The 26,164-nt window shown below is 33.7% G+C and overlaps 4 protein-coding genes across 10 annotated transcripts in view; 3 read left to right on the top strand and 1 right to left on the bottom strand.

Moving 5' to 3' along the window:
- Positions 1 to 2,801, top strand: part of LOC128868855 (uncharacterized) — a 218,410-nt gene extending 215,609 nt beyond the window's left edge. Inside the window, exon 6 of the mRNA XM_054111401.1 lies at positions 1,846 to 2,801. Coding sequence (XP_053967376.1) covers positions 1,846 to 2,049 — 204 coding nt within the window. The 3' untranslated portion in view covers positions 2,050 to 2,801. The remainder of the gene's footprint in view (positions 1 to 1,845) is intronic.
- Positions 2,802 to 8,314: 5,513 nt separating this feature from the next.
- On the top strand, positions 8,315 to 9,452 carry LOC128866207 (uncharacterized). Of its 2 annotated transcripts, none has more exons than XM_054106753.1 (3): positions 8,315 to 8,423; positions 8,483 to 8,996; positions 9,060 to 9,452. In XM_054106753.1, exons 2-3 carry the CDS (start codon positions 8,503 to 8,505, stop codon positions 9,214 to 9,216), a joined length of 651 nt encoding a protein of 216 aa, XP_053962728.1. In that variant the 5' UTR covers positions 8,315 to 8,423; positions 8,483 to 8,502; the 3' UTR covers positions 9,217 to 9,452. The 2 variants fall into 2 exon arrangements, with proteins under 2 accessions (XP_053962728.1, XP_053962727.1); XM_054106752.1 differs by having other exon boundaries at positions 9,042 to 9,452.
- Positions 9,453 to 11,432: 1,980 nt separating this feature from the next.
- On the top strand, positions 11,433 to 15,489 carry LOC128866584 (cullin homolog 1). 6 transcript variants are annotated; one of them, XM_054107429.1, is made up of 4 exons: positions 11,433 to 11,524; positions 12,674 to 13,673; positions 13,748 to 14,782; positions 14,843 to 15,489. In XM_054107429.1, exons 2-4 carry the CDS (start codon positions 12,819 to 12,821, stop codon positions 15,242 to 15,244), a joined length of 2,292 nt encoding a protein of 763 aa, XP_053963404.1. In that variant the 5' UTR covers positions 11,433 to 11,524; positions 12,674 to 12,818; the 3' UTR covers positions 15,245 to 15,489. The 6 variants fall into 6 exon arrangements, with proteins under 6 accessions (XP_053963404.1, XP_053963403.1, XP_053963400.1 ...); XM_054107428.1 differs by having other exon boundaries at positions 11,438 to 11,524; positions 12,658 to 13,673; XM_054107425.1 differs by lacking the exon at positions 11,433 to 11,524 and adding an exon at positions 11,600 to 11,787.
- A 2,180-nt stretch (positions 15,490 to 17,669) lies between these two features.
- LOC128866757 (probable lysine-specific demethylase 4A) lies at positions 17,670 to 22,733 on the bottom strand. The gene is made up of 3 exons (XM_054107727.1): positions 22,315 to 22,733; positions 21,381 to 22,242; positions 17,670 to 21,324 (listed from the first exon to the last, which is right to left on the bottom strand). The coding sequence occupies exons 1-3, from the start codon at positions 22,559 to 22,561 to the stop codon at positions 20,985 to 20,987; spliced, it is 1,449 nt and encodes a 482-aa protein (XP_053963702.1). The 5' UTR covers positions 22,562 to 22,733; the 3' UTR covers positions 17,670 to 20,984.
- Positions 22,734 to 26,164: the final 3,431 nt, after the last annotated feature.

Below are 26,164 nucleotides of genomic sequence, written 5' to 3'. Positions count from 1 at the left end.
AAAAATGAACGCAGTCATCACTGATGTTGCTTCGTTGCCAACTCAACCTGGGCGCGCTTTCCCATAAAATGAGGGAGCTTCGCATCTTGTCTTGTCATATCTGAATGTGTTTGAGCAGAATTCTACTGCCGAGTCCCGGATGACGTGTCGGCCGAAGTTAGGTTAGACAGCCGCATATGGACAGCGATGCGTGATATCCTATGAGACAATGTCCTGAGAGAGCTCCTACTAAGGTCCTAATTTGAAGTGTACTCAATTTTATAATATTCTCGGATAGACGTAAATTTAGCCCTGACCATGTTTGCCTAACAATTTCACAGGCACTAATCCATCTTTGATTTACAGAATTGATTAGTGCGTCCATAACAAGAAGCTTACAAGTTGTGAGAAGTATTCCCATAAAACTACTTATGTTTGTCATGCAGGTACCTTCTCTTGCAAGTAGGCCAGCCCTACAGTTCACTGGTATATCTCAATGGCCAAAGATACTCTCACAATTTAGCTTCGATAATCTATCATCCTTGAATTGATTTAAATATTTGTATAAGTATATCAAACGGATGCAAAAGGAGCCGCTAAAGTCTCACCGACAGAACAACTTCCCCAACCTCCAACATAGATAAGAACTATGCTGCCCATAAGAGACTTAGCAGAGCTTGCCTAAGTTTTAGTTAATCTCAAAACCGTTTTGGCGCGCCCAGCCAGAATTATGGATGGCACAGGTAGAGTCTCAATTCATTACTGCAGGAGTACAAACGGCAAGACAAAATAGCAGACATTTGTGGCGGCTATGAAATGCAACGATTTCACACATTCTAGTAATATCATTCTCAATCCGCCAGGCAACGACATGTATAAGTCTCTCAAAGATTATCTGATCACGCAGTTTTCTGATTTAGAACAGATTCGTTACTTCAAGATCTAGAGTTAGGAAACATAGGCCCATCAAATCTTGCTTAAATCTGTCTAGCTGATCCGCCTTCGTTCTAATATACGCTCTGTAATTTCAATATTCATAGAACCACTTGAAAAGGTAGCATTATAGCAGCATCACTTGTCGATAAAGTGAGTAAGATTATGTTAGTGATGCAGCACAGATGTGAGCGATCGAATCACATTCTGCAGTTACGCAAAGGTTTTCTCACTTCAAGCGCCAGCTCGCCGCTATTGCTAAAGAAGTCGCAGTTTTAAAAGCAAACCCTAGCTACCGTCATAGGGGACGCTCGGCGAAACGATCGGCATTTCGACATAATACAGCGGACGGGTGTCGGTATCACGAGGTGACACGGAAGCGAGGCAAAGAAGTGTCGTAAACCGTGTTCCAAAAATGTGAACTACCCCGGCGGCAAACCATAGCCTTAGCTCAAAAAACCGCCGTCTACTATAATAATGTAAATGCAATACCATTCGGGAGTGCGTAGGTTCGAATCGCCGTAAATGATAGAAATAGCTTTTTCTAATAACTGTCGGCCCTCGGCAGGCAATGGAAAACTCCGAGCGTGTTTCTGCCATGAAAAAGCTCCTCAAAAATATCTGAGTTCGGAGTCGGCTTGAAACTGTAGGTCCCTCCATTTGTGGAACAACATCAAGACGCACCAGTTATTATCGTTTTTTAAATACTACAAAAGGAACATTTTTGGTACACACGGAAGCTGATTGAATTAATCTTGTCGATTAATAATTTAAATATTAAATGTAGAAAATGCCAAATTATGATACATAACTACAATATATATATATATGTACAATGTTTCTTTCTCACCCTTTTTAAAGATTATTTTTTAAAATCCACTTCTTCAATATGCCAAATTCTTACAAATCACCCACTAACTTCTTTCTTTACAGCCATCATCACGTCCTGAGTCCGATTTTACTTTGGACCTGCCGCGTGCTGAGCAATTACGCATCAAAATGGAAAAGGAAAAGAAATTCCGCCAAAGATGTCGCTATATAACAACTTTTTTGAGTCTGGTGTTCTTTCTACTCACCGTCATGGTGGTCAGTTTGGTATTGACAAGGGGCAAGCGAATGTTTGGCAGTATGATCTAAGGCAAAAGTGAAGTAAAAGTAGAAGAAGAAGAAGAAAAACAATAAGCAAACAATTTAATATAACCTAAAAATTGAGTAGACAATGGTAAACTACATAAAAAAATGAGCTTTCGAAACTTGAGTTTGCCTATATAATATTAATACCGTATAGATTTTTGTTTTTTAACCGACTATTGCAAGTTTTGATAACCTCAAATCCGGCTTCAGTAAAAGAGTTCCAATCGTATTTATATTAATTGCACCGAAAAAGATACATATTTCAAAAATTTTAAATGTAGAAAATTCTATTTGATTTTGGAGTCTGACGATTGATTATTTTATTATTGCTAATTTTAGCTAAACAAAATTTGAGTTAGTTTTTGAGTAGAATAAAATTTAATTGTTTTGTGCGTTAAACTTAGGGATGTGCACTGTTGACCCGAAGTTTTGAGGTTAGTTCCCAACTTTTCAAAACTGAGCAAAAACCATGTCTCAACTCAAAGAAGAAGTAGGGTTAGGAGACGGCATAAAACTGTAAGAGGCATCACAATTCGGCGAAGAAATGTGACATACGCGTGTCAGCGTTGTATGCGCTATATTATTATTTTATTATGTACATCATTTTTTATTTAGGAATTTATATTTTAAAACAATTTTTTTGATATACAAATATATACACATACGTTTTGGTTTTATTTTTGTTTTTGTTAATTTTAATTCAAATTAGCTACGAAAATATTTACAATATAAAAATTCATTTATTTTAATTTAAATTAATACTATTTAATGTAATGGAGTACAACGATAGCTTAGCAAGAAAAATTAAATATAAAAGAATACAAAATATTAAAAATAAAAGAATAAAAAATATTAAAAATAAAAGAATAAAAAATATTAAAAATACAAGAATAAAAAATATTACAAATAAAAGAATGAAAAATAATATTTCGAGAAAAAAGCCACGTGTTTGCAAATGCATATACATGAACATAGTGCCGTAATAAATGAATACAAAAGTACATACGTATATACATGTATGTATGTATGCACAATGCGGATAAATATCTTACAAACATACATGTACATACATATATGTATATACGTGCAAACATAATTCATGTTTAAAAGTAAAAAGTTCAACAACATAAATCGATATGTTTTGAAAGAAGAAGGATTAACTCTCAGCGGATTCAATCACCTCTGCCTTTTCCTTAATATTAAATTTCATACAAGCATAAATATGCATGTATAACTGTTAATAGGGTTATTATTTCAAATTTAAAAAAATAGTATTTTAAAACAAAATAGAAACTGTAGTGAATAGTTATGTTATAGTAAGACGTACATACATACGTACACACATACATACATACAAAGTTGATTCCAAAATATATACGTATATATAAATTGATGTCAATACATATATACTTTGTATGTTTTTAACTTTTTCGTTTGTAATTTTTTGTTTTATCTTAATTGGAATGCATGTGTGAAAGCAGTATTGTTAATACATAAATTATTTTCTATGTGATGCTAGTTGTTAGGCTGTAAATCGTCTCTCTTTGCCTTCTACAACCTTAAGGAACCCTTTACCTAAATACATACATACTTATGTAAATGTTAAATCAAATCGTTTAAATCAAACAATTTAAAGTATAGTCCCCATATGTACATGCATACATAAATACATACATACATATACATATATGAAATAATAAAATTACTTGAATTTGCGGAATAAAATTCCTCTTGCAAGTAGCAATAGAAATCCACTAAACAATATTTAGTTTATATATACATATACGTGTGTCTTAGTTAAAAGTTTAGCCACTAAATAAATAATTTTAAATTTAAATAATCTACTTAGTTTGTGGTTGTTTTATTGTTTTGTATTATTTTTTCTTGGTAAAGTTCGAAAAGGTAAGTCGCCAACATACACTGACGCTTTGGGTGCTTTAGTTATTTCATAGCCTGTCTTTCTGAAATAAATTTTTACATGCAAGAACTGCAAGTAAGAAAACAGCTAATTACAGGCAGCTGACTGTGATTTTCAAAAATAAAAAAATTGCCTTGGAGACTTTTAAATTTAAAATAATTCAGCAGTGCACAATTAAGTGCAAAAGTCGATAGCAAATGTGTACATATATATTGTTGTTGTACTATATTACTTGCCAATGGAAAAAACCAAAGAATTAAATGTGCCAGTAGTAAGAAAGAAAAAATATTATATTTCCATTAAGTTGTGCAGTAAATTGATCTGAATTTCGAATTCAAGCAACGGCAAAAACGGTTGACCACATCCAAAACGGCGCGATAAATTTAAATGTCGCTATGAAGACCCGGATTTATATCCCGTCAAGAACTGTCAGCAAAACTCGACAATAAAATTAATGAGGAATATTTTATGCTGATACAATGAAACTTTGAAGTGCGTGAAGCTGTCATTTTTTTACTGTTTCCTTACTTGAATATAGCGCTTCAAATGTGAGCTTCACATAAGCCGAGCTTAACGTCTCCTTTCTGTGTTAACCTAGTTGTTTACCTAGTATCTACAAAATCATAATTTTCAGTAAATCGATAAAAATGTTTAGAGTTACTTAATTTCTATGAAAAGATATAACTTATTTGATACGATACTTATAGTAGATACGAGGTTTTTGAATTCGAACATGTAGATACGAGAAAAATCGAAATGCTCTGAAAACAATTCTATAATCATTATGAACATTGTATGTTTTGTTTTACGTAACAGGAGTGCTAAGGAGTGTTTTTCACTAAAAATATCAATTTCGAAAAAAATTAAGTTAACACAGAAAGGGTGTCGCTGCTGATACTATTTTTGTGTTCGCTCTAGTAATATACTGGTGATTTGAAGGTGTATATGTGAGGTCTCGATCGCAGTAGTTGACATTCGTTTGATTTTTATGAATATTCTTTGGGATTTTTTTTAAGAAAATAAAATGCGATCGTTTTGATTTTAATAGTATGGTATTATTGACATCAAATAGTATACAAAAACAATTTTTTTTTTACATATTTTTTGTAGCAGTGTGGCACCAAAGTGCCTTAAAACAAAAATAGGTGGCTTGTCAACTATTGAATATCAATAATAACATGTTATAAAATCAAAATGATCGCATTTTATTTTCTTAAAACAAAATCCTAAAAAATATCTATAAAAATGAGTATTTGACCAGACTACTACCTTGAAGCCTAAAACTCATTTGTGGGAAGCCATGCTTCATTATTACCTTTTAAAGAAAAGTGCAGCAGAAACGTGTCGTATATTGATCAATATTTACGGTAACCACGCTTAATCAAATACAACTTGTAAATAGTGGTTTCGACGCGAGGGATAAAGATCGCAAAGGGGCACTGAAAAAAAATTCAAAGATACTCACTCAACTACAATAATTATTGGATGAAGACGCGTGTCCGAACCCTTGATTATGTGTCTAAAGAGTTGGATGTTGACAGATCAACCGTCGGTAAACGTTTGCACGCTATGGGAATGGTTCAGAAAAAGGTAACTGGGTGACACATCAATTGAAGAAGAGGGATATCGAGAGACGTTTGGTGACGTATGAGAGGCTTCTTGATAGGGAGAAAAGAAACGGTTTTTTGCGTCGCATCGTTACTGCCGATGAAAAATGGATCTATGGATCTGCCAGGAGAACCAGGACCATCACCAGCGAAAAAACATACTCTTGCTTCAAAGATTATATTATGCATCTCCTTAAACCATCTGAAACCATCATTGACGACCGTTACCGACAGATGCTAATGCGTTTGAATCGAGCTCTCAAAGAAAGCGGCCGGAATGGAACAGTAGATATGGCAAACTGGTTTTGTTGCATGACAACACCAGGCCACATGTTGCTAAATCCAGAAATACTTAAAGGGACTGAATTGGAAAATTCAGGGGCAAGAACCCGCCGTATTCCCCAGACATTGCACCTTCGGATTACCATCTGTTCTGATCAATGCAGTAAGCCTTTATTGGAGAGTGCTTCACATTTAACGAGAGCACCGCAAACTGGCTCAATGAATAGATCAAGTCAAAAAAACTCGATAATTTCGTTAGGGGAATCCGAATGCTGGCTGAAAGATTAAAGTTGCAGCTTTCAGTGGCACATACTTCACATAATATAATGTACGTATTAATTGTTTAAATAATTCGTAACTTTGGGTAGGAAAGGACGGAAACTTATTCCCATACCCAATAAGATTACATAAGTATTTCCAACAACATTAGGAAAAAATTCTAAATTTATTTCATTCATTCAAACGGTTTTACGCATCAACTTGCCACAGATTTCTAGGTTTACGTGTTAGGAATTTGCATTTACGTGGCACACTAATCAGATAAATCAGCTGGGATGGTCTAAAATTAATAGGCGCTTTCGATTTGCTCTCGATTCGATTCTCTATTCGCTATGTTTGGGCTCTGTACGTTTGACGAAAATTTTGCACGTGGTAGCAACAAAAAAGTTATCCAGCAAGATTGGCACTAGCGAGTACTTTTATACCTCATAAAACTGGCATAACTCACTATTGTCAATGCTGCCAAATGTCTCCCCTGATATTAGGCAAGTTTCATTAGGCCGTGTTCATACAGAGCAAATTACATTGCTTCTACTTTGCGAAATATCTATTGGTGTTGCCCGTCGTGCTCACACATGGCAGCTCCGTTGCTTGCAATTGTTTAGTTTTTGGTCTACAGTCAACAACCGTATTGAGAAGGAGAACTCAAAAGGCGTTGCCACAGCATATCAACATCATAAGTAATAAACTGCTCTGCAGGGTACTTGTCGAGTAAAAGCGTGAAAAGCTGGAAATAAAATTAAAAAAAAACCTTCTTTACCTTATCGGCAGACACTCTATTCTGACAACTCACACCAAACTACTGCTTTGTAACCAAATTCTTGAACCGGTCTGGACATATGGCATTCCGATATGCTCAAGCCAATCTTGCATTACTATTATCCAACAATTCCAAAATTAAGTATTGAGGAACATCTTCCATGATCCATACTATGTGGTGAAGAAGCGTGCCATGGCTCAGAGCATAAACTGTTTTAGGCATACAGTAGCAGCTGCACATTCATTTTGAATTTATAAATATTGAGGCACCGTAACTTTTCTTTCTTCTATTTGTTTGATGAAAATTGCGCGTTAATATCTTTATATTGTACTCATTGTAATAGCTAAACGTTATTCTGTTTATGCTTTAAGATGAATTAATAAAAAATATATAAAAATAAAAGGTAGTAACGCGTTGAAGCAACAAATGTTTCCCTGTAAGAACACGGTCTCACTAATATTAATTAGGCTCTTCCAAACAAATATAATTTTTGATAGCTGCAGTGATGCCAACATATGTTTATGTATGCCAGTTGTTTCATCTATTCGCCACTCGCTAAAACATAGCGAATCGAAATCACCGATATAGAGTTAAGGGCCGGTAAATTATCAAATTATTGCTGCTTTCAATTCATTGTAGAAAAATTAAGGGAAAATGTATTAAATAAAGTGGGCTTTCAATTCCATTTACAACCAAGGCCACACAACCAACTGTATCCACCAATAAAAAAAAAGCAATCTGAACTGATTCTTATTATCCCAGGGGATGGGCGTGCAAGCACATGACTTCTGCAGAAACTGTCCATATGAGGAAGATACTATATCGCCATTTTCCACTCTATCTAGGCATAGATTCGCCAATGTAGGTAGACAATTTTTTAATGATTTGGAAAGTCTCAGTACTGTAGAAATTAGAATTATTCTAAATTTTTTTATAATCCAATTAATTTTTTGTGTAAGAATTTCCTTCGTAAGTCTTGGCACTTACTTTATCTTGGACCTTATGTGTAAAAAATATAATGAGCGAATTGAATTTTAACCTTGGATTTACACAAGGCAATGCTTCAAAGACAATTGGAAAAAAATTAAAAAAGAAAAAAAATCGACTGTGTAATCTGGACCCCTAGGGCAGTTTTTAAACAGTGTTGTTGTTGTTGTTGTTGCAACACACACATTCCCCATAGATATACAGGGAATGGTGCTGAAGTAACAGTCCTTGGCCGGGTATAAATCCGGGTCATTTCAATTACGTAGAACCGACTATCGTGGGAACGAATGGAAGCAGCCATCGTATTGTATTGTTAGGCATAAGTTACACAGTTAGTAAAAAACGTGTGAATAGCTATGCAAAATTGTCGTATGCAAACGACATGTAAAACGTAAGGTTTTGATAGTGGTAACACTGTTTTACATTTTACTCTTGAATATCTCTAACAAAAGATTTTAAATGTGGCATCACTATTTTCAATAAGAAAACATTTGTTTCGCTACAAGCGAAAATGATGTGTGATTGGATTGTGTATTTTACAAAGGTGAATATATGATAATTAAGTTATACTAATTAACATTTGAAATAAATAATATTTTGCAGGAGCAGTATAAAAACATATAATGGAATTACTAAAATTAGTTGATAACTGTAGTTTACTGCTGTTGTGTTTACTGGTGATAACTGTTAACAACATAGCAGCGTCGAATCAGACAATAAAGAAAGATCTTCCCCTAGATAGCGAAGTTGTGAAAGAAGATGTAAAAACCCATGAAACTGAGTTACATATTGTCGCCACTGATAAAAGCCCTAAACAAGCAATTGAAGTTGGTAAGCAAGAAGCAGCAACAGCAAAAAATGCAAGTGCAGCAACTGCTGACAAAGGCAGTACGGATGTGGGAGAGCAACAGAAACTGCCATCTCGTGCGCCAAATGAAAAAACGTTAATACGCAAAGAGCATTTGCTAAATATAGCTGAAGAAACAAAATACCATTTAAAGCCTGCAAATCTCAACTTTGATGATAATGATATACCAGATTCATATATAAAAGGATTCTACATATTTCTTACGCTTAGTGGTGTTGCAATGTTCTTTATTGTAGTAAGAGTATATAGGTGACTATGCTACTTGAAAAATATAATTTATAAATGATTTTTTAGGAATTTGATTATTTACAGGCTACGTTTATCACGTGCAGAACGTAAATATGGAGTACAAGGGGATCGCAGTACACAAGAGTTGGTACCTCTGCCAGTTTCTATTGAAGATGGTAATAGTGATGATGAAGATCAAACTTTGTTTGAACTTAGTCGCCAACAAATTCGAATATTATGAGATTTGAGTACACTAAAATGTTACTTATCTTACGTTAAACGATATTCTTATCAACATAACGTTTTTGAATTGCCTGATATGTTACTATACAATATTTATTCGATGGTTCTGAAATCTTTGCTAAGGTAGACACGAATATCATGTAAGACTATTTTTCGTTTGATATATTCTACTCGAAACCAATTTGTGATACTAATAAAATATTTATGAATATAATTATAGGTGTTTAAAAAATATTTAAATGCATGTTATTTGCTCCCTCGTTTCGTTTAGTCCACCTAGAAAGTGGCATTATTTACTCCGTAATAACATTTGCTCTCTTCGTTTTATTTGGGGTATTCGGGAGTGTGGCGTTTGTGGCTAACTTCAAACAGCTAAAATATATTTAGGGGATTCGCAAGGTACCGTACAAGTATTATTCATAATTGTGCTTGCAAGTCCTCTAAACTGTTCAAAACTACAACATATGTCAATAGGAAACTTTGTGCACTACCCAAATATATTCAAATTGCATATAATTTTAGTTCAATCCTGTAATTGTCCGAATTTACTGAAAATCCATGATAAAAAGGTTTCATCATTGGCTGGAAATCGGTACCGTTCTTCAAAAACTAGTAAAATGGGCGCTTTCTTGAGGGAGCAAACAAGGCTTTATCTTGCCAGAATTTTAGTCCGACAAAGTTTTACAGGTAAATAGTTGAGTTCGATAAGAAAATAAGCCATCACTCCGAATCAAGAGCGTAAGCAAACAATCTCTCGCAAAGAGAAGAAAACGCAAAGGTAACGAACAGAAAATTTGCCATCACTTGCGACAGGCATATCACCTGAGTTTGTTTACAAAATTTGTGTGTTGCCCAAAAATATTACCTTAAATATTCTTTATATACTCTCGTTTTTTGTTGTTAAATTTCCATTTTATCGCAAGGAATAACTATGACTAATAAAATTAATATTAATGAAGAATTATCTAATATTTTAATATTTGCATATTGAAATGTGCATGCGATGTGAGTGGGGACATATACACACATATCGTCATATGAATTCAAAAAAGCCCTAAGTTACAAAAAATTCAAAATCGACTTTTTAGTTGATTATCATGCACCGTATCATTATACATGTTCCTTTGAAATTTTATAATCCAACATCCAATAATGACGTTGGTATAAACAAAATTCGAAAAGCCGGTGACGGTGACGGTGAATAAAACATTTTCATTTTAAAAGGTTTTTTGCTTCTCCTGTAAAATTTTTAAAATGTAACTTAGGGCTTTTTTGATTTCATGTGACGATATGTATGTATGTATATAGAACTTCAAATTATAGCAAGTTTCTCAGGAAGCTGGCGGAACGGAAGTATTAGCTGAAATCGGAACCAACTTTATGACAACAACAACAACTGTCAAGTGAAGCGAATTCCAGTGGCGACGAAATAACGTTTGTCTAAATAGTTAATTAACCTAAAGCGAGAGGATTGAAATTTAAATAGATATTGTTTTTTTTTTTTATTGGATGCCGTGTTACTTGTTTATTAATTTTCCTCATTTTGTTAATAAATTTTTATATTTCTGTTGTAGTTGTCAGAAGCTACCATTTTTTACAAAATAGCTATTCCGCACTGTTTAGCGTTATTCTCTCGCTCTGACAGTATCACTAGACTTAAGGTGCAGGCCCAATGCAGCCTGGATGTGCTTGCTTGACATTCCCTTTGTTTGTTTATTAACGGAGCCTGACGACACATCGAGTACGAAAGGCGTAATTTTTTCTTTCTAATCTTCTTGCTTGATATTAGGAATTGATCACACCTGCCATTAATTTATTTTGTTATCGAAATCAAGCAGGCAAAGCCAGCCTGCATTGGGCCAGCACCTTTAGTCCGAGGAATACGTGAATATACCTTTTATATTACAAAAATAAGTTTTATGTTTGAAATTAGACAAAGTATGGTAACACCGACTTCCCAATGTACTCAAACGCTTTACTTATGTTTGAAATATATTATTGTGACCAATATCTCTATTATTGTAAAATATTTAAAAAATATAACTGATTTACAATTCCATTAATCATCTGTGGAAAATTAATAAAACATTAAATATACCATTGATTTAAAAAGACACTAAACTTGATCGTAATTAAGTGTGGCATCCTTAAAACGTATTTCCAATGCATGGAAATACGCGTGCTACCCAATTTCTTGAAAATATATAATTAAATTATTTAAAAAAATGTCTTATTTCAATCAATATAGATGTAATATTCAACATTTCCTAAACTAGTAGCGTCGAAGTTGTATAAGGCACTAAGAAGTAAGTCTGATAAATTAGAAAAGATACATTAAATTCGTGGCAATGCATATTTATTCCAAACTATTTCCCATAAAATGAAAGCCCACTTGAAACAAGACTGTACTGTATACTTGCGTGATTGTGTGTCGTGTGTCATCGTTTTGTGAAGGCATAAGAAATCATTTCATTTTTGTATACAAAGACAATTATGCGTGAACTATTTCCACAACAAATTTATAAAATATTGAAAGTATACCAGTAGAACTAAATTAATAGTGTAAAAGGTAATTGAAAATAGATAATATTGTAGTTATGAACATTAAGAAATGTGCATACTCTAGAAAAAACAAATTGGTAATGCTTGTTCGTGAACATACATATGCATCTACATATGTGCATATATAAGCTCGTATGTGGGGTTATTTTTCATGGTTTTCATTAATCTAGTTGAATTGGAATATAATGTGTAGTGTAATGCAAAAATCAGAAAATTTAATACCATATTTAAGTGCAAATTGGAAGCCAAGTAACTGCACCGAGGTCACAAAATTGTTGACCCCAGCAAAACTTGTAAACCTTTGTAGTTAGAATTGGGAAAAAAGTTAAAATTAAATTGTTTCGGAAAGTGTTTGCAAAATCAAGGTATCTCTTTCTTATCATATTACTTCCTCATTCCATATGGAGTAGTAATATGTTAGTATGAGTGAGAAAAATATAGCTTATACAAGGTAATATTAATTAAATTGGAAAGTTGGAAGGCTGTTGCCAGATGTTTTTGTGTACACCATTATAAAGGGAAAATCAATCTTTATGCAAAAATAATACCAATTTGAATTGACAGAGCTTGTGAAGCTAGTGATATAAAATTTAGAAATGTCGTTGGCATCGTAAAAATTGCATATTTAAATATATAAAACTTTACGAATACTTTAAAAAACACGATATGGCAACAGAAAAAAATAAGTAGAAAAAGAAAAGTCATCATTTATATTTCCTAACTTTTTGCCCTCAGAAAACTTTAGTTTAAACAAAGACATATTTGAGCGTAAACTGTTTTGTTTTTAGGTAAATTGATGGTTCATTTTTATAATTACGGACATTTTTGAATTCACATGTTTATATACATATATACTTAGTATATAACTTTCATTTAGTTTTTAATTTATTCAGAGATTATCCAATCATAAGTTCAACAAAAATAAAGAGGACCAAGGCCCTAAAAAGACAAGCGAACGAGCAGCAAGCACCGTTATCGCCTCAATCTGCGACGTCTACACGCATCACTTCTTGCGCATCAACGCCCCTAGCCAAGAAAATGCAACGTCCCAACGCCGTAGTGAGACCAACAAGTCTCGATGAAATATGGAACGATCTGGAGGATGGCGTTAAGCAAGTGTTTCAGCCAGAAAAATCTAACCTCTCGACCGATCGGTATATGCACCTGTACACATACGTCTATAACTATTGCACAAGTGTGAATACTGTGCAACGGTCGACGGCACGGGCAGGTGGGGCACAGTTGGTCGGCAAGAAGCTATATGACCGTCTCAAAGAGTTCCTCAAAACCTATTTAACCGGATTACAGAAGGCGTTTGATAATATTGAGGGTGAAGAAATACTGCTGACACACTACACCAAACAATGGGAATCGTATCAGTTTTCAAGCAAGGTTTTAAATGGCATTTGCAGTTATTTAAACAGACACTGGGTGAAAAGAGAATGCGAGGAAGGTCAGAAAGGTATTTATGACGTATATAGACTAGCCTTGGTCACGTGGAAGGAAAATCTGTTCAGAACCCTGAATGAATCAGTTACAAATGCCGTATTACGATCCATTGAAGAGGAACGTAACTCTCAAACTATAAATCGCCACCTCATTAAGAGTGTCATAAATTCATACGTCGAATTGGGCTTCAATGAAGAAGAATCAGACTCTGATAATTCCAAGAAATTGTCCGTTTACAGAGAGCACTTTGAGAATAAATTTATAAAGAAAACTGCAGAGTTTTACAAAAAACAATCTGAGGTGTATCTTAGCAGCTATTCAGTATCTGATTATCTGAAACATGTGGAAGATCGCCTTGACGAAGAAAGCAAACGAGTGAATCGTGACGAGTTTTCTTATTTACATGAGAGCACACATAATATATTGATCAAGACGTGTGAACAGGTATGATGTTCGCTCCATATATTTAAATTATTAATTTTATATAGTGTTAATTTTTCTAATATCCCGTTTAACAGGCATTAATTGAGAAGCACCTGGAGAGATTTCGTGCCGAGTTTCAGAAATTTCTTAACGACAATAAAAATGATGATTTAAAACGCATGTACAGTTTAGTTGCACGTAATCCGGAAAATTTAGCCGATCTTAAGCGTATACTGGGTGATCACATATTAGAGCAAGGCACAGAGGCCATAAAGAAAGCTGGTGCCGAAGCAGCCAACGATCCTAAATTGTACGTGCAAACCATATTAGAAGTACATAAGAAATACCATGGTCTCGTGGTGGTGGCCTTTAACAACGACAATGGTTTTGTGGCAGCACTTGACAAGGCATGCGAGAAATTCATTAATTTGAACGAAGTAACACAGGCAATTAGCGCCAACAAATCACCAGAATTGCTTGCCAAATATTGTGACTTGTTGCTGAAGAAATCTTCCAAGAATCCCGAAGATAAGGAACTCGAAGATAATCTGAACCAAGTAATGGTAGTTTTTAAATACATTGAGGACAAGGACGTATTCCAAAAGTTCTACTCAAAAATGCTTGCCAAACGTCTGGTATATCATACATCTGCTTCTGATGATGCCGAGGCGATAATGATTTCCAAATTGAAGCAAACTTGCGGTTATGAATACACCATTAAATTGCAACGCATGTTCCAAGACATTGGGTTATCCAAGGATTTGAATGCAAGCTTCAAGCAACATTTAGTAAACTCAAGAATACCACAAGAAATAGATTTTAGCATTGAAGTATTGTCATCGGGTTCGTGGCCATTTAACCAGAGCACCACATTTTTGTTGCCCTCAGAATTGGAGCGTTCTGTACAACAGTTTAATGAATTCTATGCTAATCGGCATTCAGGCCGCAAACTGAATTGGCTGTATAATTTGTGCAAGGGTGATTTGGTTACAAATTGTTTCCGAAATCGGTATACCTTGCAAGCAAGCACGTTTCAAATGGCTGTGCTCTTACAATTCAATGACCAAACAAAATTTACTTTACAGCAATTGCAAGAAAATACCCAAATTAGCTTAGAACATCTGAAACAGGTAATGTTTTTTTTGCATTTACATGTTACATTTATTTACTGTCTTCTAAACGATCTACAGGTGCTGCAGATTTTAATGAAAGCAAAGCTGCTTGTTTGCGCTGATGATGAGAATTCGCTCAATCCCAACTCTGTGATGGAGTTATTCTTGGATTATAAAAACAAGAAGCTTCGTATTAACATCAATCAACCACTAAAGACTGAGCTCAAAGTGGAGCAAGAAGCAATTCATAAGCATATTGAGGAAGATCGTAAGATGCTTATACAAGCCGCCATTGTACGAATAATGAAAATGCGTAAGAAGCTTAACCATACACAGCTTATTACTGAGGTACTCAACCAGTTGGCGTCTCGCTTCAAACCTAAGGTGCAGGTGATTAAGAAATGCATTGATATTCTGATTGAAAAGGAGTATCTGGAGCGTATGGAGGGACAGAAGGATACTTACAGTTATTTGGCATAAATGTTTTACTTAAATCATTGAAGTCAGTAAACTCAATCACAACTGCACATAAAAACAACTCGTGCATCGCGATGATAATTATTTTATATTTCAATTTTCTGTTAAACAATAAAAAAATCACGCTCATGTGGTCATTCAGTTTAATTCGAAGTTAAATTACTTGCTAATTGAGCTTACTTGTATGTTTTTCATTATTAGATTCATCGGATATGTAATGCAAATAAAATAAAATAAGTAATTTTCAATGCATATGTTTAAATACGGCGTGAATGCTGAGCTACACTGAATTTGAATTGCGGTCTACTTTCTCCCCTTTAAATCATTGGTGGGAATTTGCCAAATCTAATCAATTGAATTTTTTTCAATTACCAAGCGCACATAAAAGACAAATAGGTTGCTGAGGATTTCGTTCACAAAAGAACGACTCCAGAGTAACTTATAAAAAATTATAAAAGTATAATGGAGCTGGAAACAGGTATTGAATAAGGTGGCTTTTTGACTGATAAAATGTTAGATAACTAAAATTTTTCTCACTGAGGTTACGGTTACATTTTTGGTTTTTAGTTTCAGATTATTGGAAATTTTAGAGAATAGATCTGATTCAGATTTTGTATTAATTTTCATATATTTTTCATATATATAATATATATATATATATATATATATTTAATTTAGACAAACGAGTTTGATATTTTAACATTGATATGGGCGACAATGTCAGGCCGAGATGTCAAGATTGACACAAATTCATATATGCACCTATTCAAAGGGAGCGGCCGCCTTAGCCGAATGGCTAAGTAATAGACACGGTTTTTTCTAATAGCAGTCGCCCCTCGGCAGGCATTGATAAACCTCCAAGTGTTTTTCTGCCCAAAAAAATATCTTCTTAAAAGCCATCTCTGCCGTTCGGAGGTGACATTTTTTTGAAAATTAGCCTCCATCTTTGAAAAAAGCATCAACCTCAAATAGAAGGAGGAGCTCGCCCAAACACCCAATAAAGGGTGTCAGCATATATATGCAATAAACTAAGAAAGGGTTTTTGCATACCATCGTTTGGGAGTTTAGACTCAACTTATCAATGCTTCAGTTGTCTATCCTTAGGCGAATATAGAATTTAAGAGGTATTGCGAACTATTATACGAACCGAATTAGCTTTCTGCCAATTCGTCTGTGGTCTAAAGTGAAGCCTATGTTGGAAAACACTTCAGTGCATGTTGAGATTCAAATCAAAAAGAAAATCAGTTTGGACGATTATTCAAACAGGTTCAGTAATTCACTGAACTTCATTGAAATTTTCTGGCCACTGCCCGATTATTATATTTTTTTTTTTTTGCGAACTTTAAGGGAAACAAGAAACGTGTGATTTTTATTTTAACAGAAGGATTTTGAGAGAAAATTAAAAACAAAAGATATTCGAGTGCATTCAAAATCTTCCTATTTTTGATTTTTCACAAAAAAAGGGTATTATTATTTATAGGGGATATATACAATAAAACCCTAAATTAATTAGCACACTGGCTACTAGGGCCTTCATTGCACAAAAAAATAGAATAATAATAATTTAATAAATTATGGAAATGTTAAAAAAAAAAACGATGGAGACTTCAATTTTATGTTATCTAAGAAACTATGTCACATCTGAAGTAAAACAGTCTGATTTCATTAAAAGATTTGTCTCAAACATTGCTCACCTTTCAATATACACTAAACACAGCGTTAATAAAAACTTTTCTTGGGAGTATTTATAATTGGATACTTTATTTTGTGTTAAATTATAAAAATCTTACAAATGTGTGTGGGCATTTACAATTATACATACTTACATATTATACATGGATGTATGGAGGAAAACGGGATCATTTGTAATAAAAGTACACAGCTGGACGTTTCGTTTTTAGGAAATCATCGAAATAGAGGGCATTTTATCAATGGCTTGGTTTGGTCACTGGTTAGCGGAAATCTCATTTTCATATCATGCTATTGGAGTCCGTCAGTTAAAAGTTAGTGTCAGTTAAGATGCTTTTAAATTTACAGCAAATATTAAACTTAAGCACCTAAAGAACCTAAAATCATTGAAAAATACAAATATGCTCTCCTACGGTCCTTTAGACTAATAAGGAATTAGATTTATTGAAACCACAATGGTAAACGCTAGCCTGATCTTATAAATTACTTATTATAAATTTTTATTAGCCTTAAAACTTACTTTAAGCAATATTAAAACATAAAATTTTAACAAGCAAATATTCCAATGGACTGTCGCGCAGATCTATTGACAAGCCCTTTTAGGAGTTCATCATGGTGCCACTAACACATAGCTGCGTTCTTTTTTTAGTATCGAATACACGCCCAAATGAATGGCCGTTTGTGAAATTGATAAAGTTAAATTACTTATATGTATGTGATCAGTCAAACGATACGACGATATTGTTGAAAGTTGAATTTTATTGGTAAATTGAGGAAATGGCTTAAAATTAAATATTTTAGTTTTCTTAAGTTAAATGTTTACATTAAAATTAGAAAACTTAATTATTCTTCATGTTGATGCAGTGTTCGTACTTTCGACAATAAAAACATTTGAAATTTTCGTTTTGTTCAAAACCCGTACTTTTCTAAACTAGAATTTTCCCTACAACGCTTGCTCATTGTGCGTACTGGTGCCTCACAGTGACCAGAAATAATTTTGCTCCATTCATTCTTTATAACTGCTCGTCGGTTTTCTTAGTGCAACTACTCTCTAACTAATTCCGCATAGGTTCTCTATGTTAAGAATTCATCATGAGTGTTGAATAATATTCACCGATGTTAAGTGACTTTCCTTGAATGTAAAAAGGGGTTTCGTTTAATATTTACAAGGTGCCGTGGCCAGTTACCGCTAGTGGATATTAAATATCAGGTGTTCATATCTGACTATTAAACGAAGATATTTAAATTTTTTTTTTTTTCAAATACCTCTCATTCAGTTTCATTAGTGGTAGTCGACTAACATTGTGCCTACCTTCATTTCGATTTCTGGTCCTGATGCGTGACGTTTTCTAACTTTTTATATCATTTCCATATAATTCCGCTTTCACGTCGTAAATTATGTAAGCACAGCTTTCTGAACCGACTGTAAATCGACTCAACACTTTCTTCGTCAGTTTTCTGAAACCGTATGACAGTTTCCTGTATTTGCTCTTAGTAAATTTTTACGTAGATACCAGTTTTGTTTTTCATACAGTTATACAAATACAAAGCTATTTCGATGAGCACAAGTATATACACATATGGTCACTAAAATGGGTACCCTCCACATTCATACGAAAAATGCAACTTTTTTAAATTAATAATAACAAATATTCAGTTGTATGTGGTTTATATTTCATAGATTACTGTGGCAAATTAAAACAATAATTCAAAAATAGTTTAAAACTTAAACTAGTGATAATAGGAACAAAAGTAAATATTCATTTGGTCACTAAAATAGGTACGAAATAGAAATATATACGAAACCAAAATGACTTAAAAATGCTCTTTTAATTATCGAAGCTTAATCAATAACCACTTTGTCCATAAGTGGCAATGGCTTTTTGTATTCGATTTCGCATAAAATGGATAATCAAAAGGCAGGTTTCTGTGGGAGTGGAATACCATAGTTCTTTGATTCTTTGCCATATTGCTTCTTTAAACCTCCTCAAGGTTTTCAATGGGATTTAGGTTGGGAGACTGTCTTGGCCAATACATAACTTTAAAATTATTTTGTAAAATCCATTCACATTGAGAAGGTTTTTGGATCATTGTCCTGCATAAATAGCCACCGAAGTGGCATATTCTCCTCAGCAAATGTTAGCATCAGCTCTTGAAGTATATCCTTGTAAATAAATTTGTCCGTTTTTTTTTATGAGGTGCATAAGTGCTTAGTATGGAGAATAACCAAATCATTATGCTGCCGCCACCGTGCTTGATTTTTTTTGTGATCCGCGTTAAGACATCTGACATTTCGTTCAGCATCATTTCCAAATAAATTCTTGTTTCATCGTTCTAAAGTGTGTATACAATATATGTGTATTCATACCAGAGGGCACACACCATGAGTTGAGCTCTTGGGCAAAACGTTTCCTCTTCCTCAAAATTGCTTGTTCCAATAAAGAAACTTTATTCTGCCGGTAGGTTCATGTTGTACAATCGGCACCGTACAGTTTTCGCCGATATTACGTTGCTGATTTCAGCTGCAATGCTTTTTGATGACTTAAAGAGATGCCTCTGGCAAGAGTCACAATTAAATTATGAGTGGTGCAAGCCGTTTTACTTTACCCCCATGTCGTTCTGTGAATTGTTTTGGGCTTAAGGGCATTTAAAACAAAATTTGTGCACCGTCCAAATGACTCAGCGATGAATTTCTACGATTTTTGTGATTTTCGAAGATTGACAACAAGTCTCTGCTCCTCAACTGAGTAATACTGCGCACGTACCAGGTTTGGAAGAAATTCATATTAATTATTAGTTATTAAATGAATTACCTAAATCTAATTAATTAAAATGCAAAAGTAGACCGCGAAGTACCTTTTAGTGGCCACGCAAAATTACCCTTTATGAAAATAACCGATTCGCAACTTAATATAAAGTGTATTTTAAATTCACAACGAAGTAGTGATGTCATTTGTAAAAAAAGCGAAATTGCAATAGTAGCTTTAAAGTTTTCCGTGCGGCACAAGGAAATCGATAGATAAAGGCAGCGTACCTATTTTAATTACCATATGTGTATATGTATAAATGATAGCTTTGAGTACTCAAAAATCGGATATACTTTTAGAAAAAAACATTTTTCATTAGCCTTTCTCCGATTTCCTTAAGTCACCTTGTCGAGCGTGAAGGTATACATTTACTGCTATTTAAATATTTTCCTGTGTTAAAAAAAGATTAATGATCTGAAAATATTTATAAATCTCATAAGTCTTGGGCTTTCCTCACATCCTGATTATGAAGACCGTTGTTAGCATCCGTAAAATAGGATTTATAGGTACATATCTACAATATGTACATATGTTTTTAATATTTCTTAACTAAATTTTTATATTTATTTTTAATTGAAATATAGCATAAATTATTTGACTTGTAAGAATTTCCCATAGTCAGAAATATAATATGTATGTATGTACCTATATTATATATTTAAACATGTAAGAAAAATATTTTCTATGGCAATTGTATAAGATTGTGAACAAAAAAATATCGAGAGCATCCCAACTAAAAAAGGGGTTCTCACGACAGTGGAGCTTACGGCATGCTCATGTGAATATCCTATTAGTAAATATAATAAATGATTTTTGTATATATATCATATCGATGATTTATATTTATACAACTTTATGTGTGGCGAATATTGGATTGAAGAAAAATAATCAAATGCATTATTGCCTCGCTTATAAAATTATTACAAAAGCTCAGTATACGAGTATTAACGCTGATACATAGGTATAAATTTCGATTTTTAAAGTCCAATCGTAAAACATTGCCAAGAACCTATATTTATAAAATTTTTTTGATGGTACGAACAACTTTCTGAAATTGAAATCCTACTACTGCTATGTATACATATAAATCTATTTTAGAAGTGTTGAAATTCTATCTGAATTTTTTGTTAGAACTGCCGTGGTCTTAATACACTAATTGAGGTAACAGTCTCATCATACGTATATAAAACATATCCTAAATACATAATTCTTATATACTATACGAGCATATACATTTTTTCGCAAGACTAGTCTTCGTCATCCAGTTTGATGGTTTTCGTTTGAAAACGCATTCGTTTGGTATTTTTTATTATGCCATTGGTAAGCAAATTCTTACCGTCCTTCTCGCATGGGATATTATTCCAAATCTTTTTGAGGCGTACCATTGCTATTGCATTAACATCTAAATTTTTACTGCTGGCGCTATCTATCTTTGTTAATATAATTTTGGGCACTTTCGCAAAGCACGCATTCGTGGCAGCATCTTCCTGTACAGCTAGTGAAGTACAACCACGTTTCTGCATTGTATCTTTAGTTTTTTGAGTTGTACTTTGTGATGCTATCGACTCGGTTGACTCTGATCGTCTTCTATTTATAAAAATGTATTAACAAAAAACAAGAAACGAAACATGTCAAATCCATACCTCTTTGAATAATGATATTTGTTGATGGTGGGTGGAGGAGCTGCGCAAATTTTTCCAGGTTCTTCCGGATGGCAACCAAAATCAATTCCTTTAAGCCAGTTTTCATAGCGCTCGGGTTGGAAGCGCTGAACGAATGTTTCCATAGATATTTTAACCATGTCCTTGCGACAATTACATATGCTTGCACGTTTGCCATATTCAATCCAGCGTTTTGATGCGAAATTTGTTGACTCTGCACCGTTAAAACCGTGATTGAAGCCGGCATGGTAACCAAAAGGAAATGTTATCATGATTTCACCCGCTTCTTGTGTGACTTTATTAAACGGTATTTTATTTTGACGCAACACTTGTGGGCTAATAAGTGTCATTTTATGGCGCAGAAACGCATTACAATTCTGATAGTTTTCATAAAAAAGTCGATTCGCTAATTTTTCTAAACGTCTACCATATGCGGGTGGTATAGCGTACCAAGTTTTTGGGGCACCGAAGTGGAGGTAGTTTATGGAATACAAATCCATATCTTCAGTATGCCATGCAAAAGAGCTTTTCCACATTCCAAAATACAGATAAGCTGTATTTACGCCATCAATTTCAATGCCATAGTCCTTATTAACATAATTTAATATAGTATCAAGGCAATTTATATTCCAAATTCGCAAATCCGTATCGCTTAGAGAACCTTTTACATCTGCTGCGTAGAATGGTGCAATATAGGTTACATTTTTCCAATATTTCCGTTCTAAATCGTCGTAATCAAAATGTCTCGGAGTTTGGTAACGTTCTGACTCTGCCATTTCTTTAAACTGCCGCAAGGTCATAGAACGCTTTTGAACATTAATTTGTTGATATTCACCTTGCTTACCTAGACAAAGAATAAACAATTATCTAGCGTGAAATAAATAAATAAAAGAGAAAAAGAATCTACATTGCTTACCTGATACTACTTGGCATATGGGCGCTGGTATAGTCATGTTAATATTGTCTATGTGGTATCCAGTTTTGCGTGGAACCCATTCTCGTGGTGGTATCACTTTCGCTAAGCCTGCTAAATTAGCCCCACGACGTTCCATGTACTCAACATAACTGGAAAAGTTCTTGAATTCCTCATAGCTAGGCCGGAACGTCATGATTCTTGGTATCTTATTACGCTCATCTTCAATGCAGCCGGAATTAATGGACATTGTAGGATAGCCCTCAAGGGGTTATTAAATTTGCGTAATGATTATTTGCACAATAACATTAACTACACAACATAAATTAAAAATATATCTTTTTTTTTTTTAATTTTTTATTGAGTATTGTATATTTTATCGGAAACTTGCAATTCTATAATTGCATTATCAGCTGTTGACAGCAGAGCTGCATTTGCTTCACTCAAACAAGCTGAGATAAACACAGATAATAGATAACAAGATTAACTCACGTAGAAGCGACATGTTATTATTGTCAATTATATTAAATCTGCTAAATGTTAATTGTTTTTAGATTGTTTTAACTTACTTGCATTTTTTTTTTTTTAATAAAATTTGAAATTTTTGGAGAAACTTTGAAATGGACGCAACCGATTTCGGGCGTAAAAATGTTTGTTCTACCGTTGGAGTCCTGAGACCCTCCCCTCTCTACATATATCCACTCTTAGCTGCCGGAAACTTTTAGTTTTCCAGTTATTTGAAGTTAATTTTAACATTTTTTAACCACACAACGCCATTTGCCTGTGAAGATAAACACTGATTTCAATTGTTTTACTTTCGCAGACTCTTCATATTATTAAAAACACTTTATATTATTAAAAAAAGAGGTTGTCTGTAAAGTCGGTTTACTGACGATAGTTTAACGTGACAACGTCATAAGAAAATACTGATGCAATGGTTGCAATTTTCAAAACAAAATTTTAATTTTATTTGTTTGATAGATATTTTGTAAGGATATAGAGAAGGAGGTAAATAGAATCGCAATGGAATAGGTCAAGTTACATTTACACAAACGTGAAAAATTACGAAACATTTATCAAATTCATGAAAAATATGTTCAATTTCGATTGTGCATCAGACGTTAATAAGTCAACAACACTAAGAGGCAACATCATAGAGTTTCCTTTTTCAAGACACATTACACTCGAAACACCCCCTTTCATTTCCTACTTTTCCTATCATCTTCCTATACTCAACAGAGAAATGGTTCATTACCATGCACACAGGAAGAAGGCATATGCAAATACAAATATGTGAATTTATATACATATGCGCATATACATACATACATACATACATATGCTCACTCAAGTAGGAGAGAGTCAGATGATGAACGTTGCCGAATGCGGGGGCCGATTGTGCTCTTTGTCGTTCGTTCCGCGCTTTCGCTTGCAGTTCATGCAAGGTAACGACGCATGAGCAAGTTAACGACGAATGAGCAAGATAACGACGATTGAGCAAGATAACGACACATTTTTTCGTGTCTCCATTTCAAGCCAACCCTCGTTTTTTTTTTAATCTTTCCTATGGTAAGAGAAATCAAAGATAATACGAGGATTTTTTAAAACTTAAAAAAGCGAACTTCTTCTTGATGCACGCGATAACCACATAAGTAATTTCGGCCAAATTTAACAAAGTGCGAAAATCGTTTCTTCTCATAATAGCGAGTGTTTTGTCCGATGCAATATTTTATAAACATCATTATTGCTCAACCTAATTTTACACAGCCGCATTAGTATACGGTGATCACAACTTTAGACATTGTGGCGTTTGCTATATCCTTGTCGTGCTGTCGAAAGCGCCTTTAAAATCGGCAAAGAGATGGTGTATGACAATTCTGAACGGTAGTAGATTTTCCAGGCCTGAAGCCTCGTTGATAAGGTTCCAAATAAGTAATATAATATCATATTTTCATATTTGGTACTATCCTATTCCAAAGAGGGAAATGCGATAAATAAAATGTTTCGAAAAGTAGTTAATGGATGTTAATCGCTTTTGTTTTTAGCCGCCAGCTCATAAACGAAATATTACTTAGGCCAGTGCTTCCAAGTAAATGTAAGCGTATTTTTATTATTATATTTTGCATACTTTCAGGCGGGATGATTTGAAAAGCCATACATCACAAAATTCATAATTACTGGCTATGTGAAATGTGTTTACGACTACTGCGTTCAAGTGAGGCAGCAGTCTTCGGAATAAAGAATGTCAGCTCTCTATTTATAACGAACATAATTTTGATCAGGTAACGTCTTAAATTGAGAAGGGGAAAACGACATTTACCTTATTTAAATCGAGATGGTTCAAATAGGAATATAATTAGATCATGTTTAAATTTTAAGTGATTCATTCGTCTTTCCATCGTCCACTGAGCAGATAACACCGTACGACAAAAATACACTTCTTTTGTTATGCAGGAAAAATTTTACATGCTCGCGTGCTATATTTTATGCAGCATTTTTTATATATATTTATATATACATATGTTTTTATATACTATATTTTATGTAGTAATGCTGGATACTCAGTTTTTCATTTTCTCATCAATTTAATTTTTTAAAGCGCTTTACAGTTTCGAAGGGGATAAAGTAAACAGAGGAATCCACTGCGTATACTTTATTTCATACGAGGAAAGTTTAACCACAGAATGAAAAGGCACAAATGTTACACGGCTTATACGACATATACATAATTGGCGATTCCACTCTTTATTGGGTGTTTGGCCAATTTTTGGTATGCGTCTTGATATTTTTCCACAAACGGGGTGGCATACAGTTTTATGCCGCCTCCGAATTACTCAGATTGTTTTTAAGATGGGTTTTCTCTCTCTCTGTTTAAGTGAATAATCGGAAATTTAAGAAAGATGATTTCATTAAAACTGCACGAAATTTATAAACTATCACGAAATTTATAAACAGCTGATCAAAAGTCCATCGTTGGGATTGGAAAGGTTTTCTTGCTATTTCATAACGCTTTAACATATTTCCTAAGTGACACTTTTCACGAGGTCCCTCTGGATCGCATAAAAAAAAAATGTCTTCAAGATTTGTGAAAAATTACAAAAAGCTACAAACAACTGCTTTTGTAGTTTTTGAAAAAAAACTGCGTTTGTTGTTTGCGGTCCATATCTACCAGGAGGGAATAAAAAAATATCTACAGCACAAGCACAGGTTTGATATATATATCATATTTATGTTATAATAAAATATTTATATATGTACATATATTATATACATATATGTACAGTCTGCTCCTCAACACCAGTTGAGGTTTTGGAAAATATTCTTTTTTTAATGTTCCTTAATTTTTTTATAGAATATAGATATTTCTCTGACAAAAATCTATATAAATCTTAATTTCAAACTTTAAACAAAAATTAGAAAAATTGGGCAAATATTTCGAACTATTTAATCAGAATTAGAAGAAAAAATTAGTGGAAGTTTGAAATTGTTAGAAAATCTCGATGATTTTTTATAATTTGTTTCCTTTCTTATAGGGGGAAAATACGCAATACCGTTAGGGGAAAGAATTATCCAAACTCAAGGGGAACTTGCCGCTACTTAAAACTTGGTCTTTGCTTGCAAATATTTTAAACTATTTATTAGAACTAAAAGAAAAAATTAGTACAAGCTTGAAATCGTTAGAAAATCTCGATGATTTTTTATAATTTTTTTCCTTTTGAAAATTCTTCACTCTTTTGTGAAGATATTGTATATTAATATAATAATAATGATGTTAATTTTAAAAAACACTTTACTAAGGGAAGCGCGAGATTAATTGCCTGTGATATTCGAATTCAAGAAAGAACACCGCACA

This window comes from Anastrepha ludens, chromosome 6 (genome assembly GCF_028408465.1).
Source record: "Anastrepha ludens isolate Willacy chromosome 6, idAnaLude1.1, whole genome shotgun sequence".
NCBI lineage: Eukaryota > Metazoa > Arthropoda > Insecta > Diptera > Tephritidae > Anastrepha > Anastrepha ludens.
This window is presented reverse-complemented; position numbering and strand designations above follow the sequence as displayed.

Coding starts and splice junctions, on each gene's coding strand:
- LOC128866584 (XM_054107429.1), top strand. CDS start 12,819: ATGCAACGTCCCAACGCCGTAGTGAGACCAACAAGTCTCGATGAAATA. Junction 13,674..13,747: donor TGATCAAGACGTGTGAACAG/GTATGATGTTCG, acceptor CCCGTTTAACAG/GCATTAATTGAGAAGCACCT. Junction 14,783..14,842: donor GCTTAGAACATCTGAAACAG/GTAATGTTTTTT, acceptor AACGATCTACAG/GTGCTGCAGATTTTAATGAA.
- LOC128866207 (XM_054106752.1), top strand. CDS start 8,503: ATGGAATTACTAAAATTAGTTGATAACTGTAGTTTACTGCTGTTGTGT. Junction 8,997..9,041: donor ATTGTAGTAAGAGTATATAG/GTGACTATGCTA, acceptor ATGATTTTTTAG/GAATTTGATTATTTACAGGC.
- LOC128866757 (XM_054107727.1), bottom strand. CDS start 22,561: ATGTCCATTAATTCCGGCTGCATTGAAGATGAGCGTAATAAGATACCA. Junction 22,243..22,314: donor CATATGCCAAGTAGTATCAG/GTAAGCAATGTA, acceptor TTCTTTGTCTAG/GTAAGCAAGGTGAATATCAA. Junction 21,325..21,380: donor AAATATCATTATTCAAAGAG/GTATGGATTTGA, acceptor TTTTATAAATAG/AAGACGATCAGAGTCAACCG.